The 2,550-nt window shown below is 27.1% G+C and overlaps 1 protein-coding gene across 1 annotated transcript; it reads right to left on the bottom strand.

Annotated features, from left to right (window-relative positions):
• Positions 1-49: 49 nt before the first annotated feature.
• Positions 50-2,209, bottom strand: LOC101497885 (probable 2-oxoglutarate-dependent dioxygenase AOP1). Its single transcript, XM_004506821.4, has 3 exons — positions 1,771-2,209; positions 845-1,166; positions 50-441 (listed from the first exon to the last, which is right to left on the bottom strand). The coding sequence occupies exons 1-3, from the start codon at positions 2,142-2,144 to the stop codon at positions 193-195; spliced, it is 945 nt and encodes a 314-aa protein (XP_004506878.1). The 5' UTR covers positions 2,145-2,209; the 3' UTR covers positions 50-192.
• Positions 2,210-2,550: the final 341 nt, after the last annotated feature.

The following is a 2,550-nucleotide window of genomic DNA, read 5'->3' as shown; positions in this document are numbered from 1 at the left end:
ATATATATATATATATATATATATATATATATATATATATATATATATATATATATATATATATATATAGCAAATAGTCTCCGTGTATGATTGAATTCACAATGAGTTTTCAAACTTCAACAATATCACAATATTTATGATTTTGTTAAACTCATCGCAAATTCAAACATACACTTAATAGCATAAACAGAGTTAAACACCACAAAAAGTGCGCATAGGAAACTGGTCCCTTTGGCCTTTTTCACTGTAATAATATTTAAGGAACTCCACATGATCATAAGGCTTAAAGAGCAAAGGGTGTTCCTCATCCACAAGCTCCTTGGGAGCTTTTATAAGATATCCTCCTTTGGGGATAGAAAACAACCCTGTTGAATATCTTGCCTCATTCCCACTCATCATCACTTGGTGAAATGGAGAATGCAACCTCCCATTTGACCATGCCTGCAAAATTCAAATCATAAATAAAAAGTTTTCAATATAACTATTTTTACACAATTGTGGTTAAAAATAAAATACTAAAGACCAAAAACAAAAAAAAAATTATTTTTACATTAGACTAAAAATAAAAAATAAAATATTTGAAGGACTACAAACATATTTATAATCTAAATTTTAATTAATAGAATAGTTTTACAAATGTAAGCAACAATAATCTAGGTTGCGTAATGAAAATTTTTGATGTCTCCGACAAAATTACCACAATTGAGATTGTATCAGTTCGCATCTAAATGTAATAAATTATTGCATTAAGGATTACGATGCTACTGCAAAGATGATTTAAAACCTTGATTAACAATTGATAATTTGTTGTTAATGAGATGAGATGAATGAAATATATAATTACATGGAGAGAGTCACCAATCATAACTACGAAACTGTTTAGAGATGGTTTGTAGCTTATCCATTTTCCATCTTTGGTCATAACCTCTAAACCCTCCACTTCATTTTGGTACAATATGGTCACAATGTTCCTGTCAGTATGTGAGGAAAGGCCTAGTTTTGTATCACTAGTTTCAGGGCCTTTGTATTTCATAACTCGAAGAAGGTAATTGGATGAGTTCAAATGCTCCTCCAAGTATTTTTCAACACCCAAACTCTCCAAAATCATTTTTCTAATGATTTGATCTAACTTTGTTAGCTCATCAGAGAAGGAATGTATAGTTTTGCTGCAAAATTGGAAGACAATAATAAATGGGGCTAATTAAAAATATATAAGTTTATAAAGTTGTATAAACTAAATTGTCTAATTCAAAATAACTAATATAATCAAAGAGATATTTTCAATTTTAAAGACTACTAAAATAGGATTAAATATATTTTTTTGTTCTAAATAAAATATTTTTTTCACTCAAATTATTAAGTTTTAGTCTCCGCATTTCATAAAAAAAAAAAATAGTGTTTTTAATCTCTCTTTTTATAAAAAATAAAATATTTTTTAACATCTTTGTAACGATCTAAAAACACCTTATTTTAATAAAATGAGGGACTAAAAACGATAAAAAAAAATTAGAAACTAAACTTAAAAGTTTCACAAATTTATAGAAACAATAAATATATTAATTAACTTATTCAAATATTAATAATTGTAAAGTCTAAATTATTACTTCTCTTATTTTAAATGAAGAAAAAGTTACGACAACAGAAATTATAAACCAATACATCAATTTTTATTGATCTAATTTATAAATAAAAAGAGTAATTAATTAATACCCTACAATTTCAAATACAAAATTAATGATTCACACTATATATTATAATGTGAAGACTTACCTAAAACTTTGGTTTCCATCTGGCCAAAAGTTGTTGGTCATGCTTTCTACTTTGTCAAAGATATTTGCATCATCAATGCCCATGCTCTCATAAAGTGGAATCATAGGATATTGTCCAACATAACCATGATAAGGTTTCTTAGACACATTGAGTTGTTTGGTTTCTAAAGGGAGATCAAAGAGCTCTTCTAGTGAAGCAAATATGGCTTTGCGAAGTTCAATAGGAATTTCATCAAAAATAGCTTCAAAGCAACCATATTCTAATAGTGCTTCATAGACTTGAGATTTCACTAATTCCCAATTGGGACTTTTGGCTTCCAAATTGAGGCTTGTGAAGTCAATTTGTGGAAGCTTTAGAGTAGTTTTAGAGCTCATACTTTCTTTTTTTCTCTTACTCTAATTAAGTTGATGAAGAGTAATGCTTGATTCAAATGGTGTGGTTGAGTTATATATAATGTGTGTTCTACATTATAATAGCAACATTAATAATTCAAAATTGAAGAATATATTTTTAATCTATGTAAAATTATGGTCTTTTAAATTTAGTCTTTTTAATATTTTTATTCAAAAATCAAAATTTCATAAACTTAAAAAGTTGTTTTTCCCTAATCTAACCTCGTCCTCCCAAATCAAACACGTGGTCCCCTTGATTTCAGATCTTGTATGAATAAAGAAAATATGATGCTAGAATGTGGTGAAGATTTAATATGATAAATAATATTATTTAACACTTAAAATATAGTTTTAATTTTTAATGTTCTACTCACAAAAGTCGCATAAG

This window comes from Cicer arietinum, chromosome 6 (assembly GCF_000331145.2).
Source record: "Cicer arietinum cultivar CDC Frontier isolate Library 1 chromosome 6, Cicar.CDCFrontier_v2.0, whole genome shotgun sequence".
Lineage (NCBI taxonomy): Eukaryota > Viridiplantae > Streptophyta > Magnoliopsida > Fabales > Fabaceae > Cicer > Cicer arietinum.
The sequence above is the reverse complement of the archived record's forward strand: the minus strand, read 5'-3'. Positions and strand labels throughout refer to the sequence as shown.

Excerpts from the sequence above, each read along its gene's own strand:
- LOC101497885 (XM_004506821.4), bottom strand. The coding sequence starts at position 2,144 with ATGAGCTCTAAAACTACTCTAAAGCTTCCACAAATTGACTTCACAAGC. Across the intron at positions 1,167-1,770 it reads GATGGAAACCAAAGTTTTAG|CAAAACTATACATTCCTTCT; the intron begins GTAAGTCTTCAC and ends CCAATTTTGCAG. Across the intron at positions 442-844 it reads TGATTGGTGACTCTCTCCAT|GCATGGTCAAATGGGAGGTT; the intron begins GTAATTATATAT and ends TGAATTTTGCAG.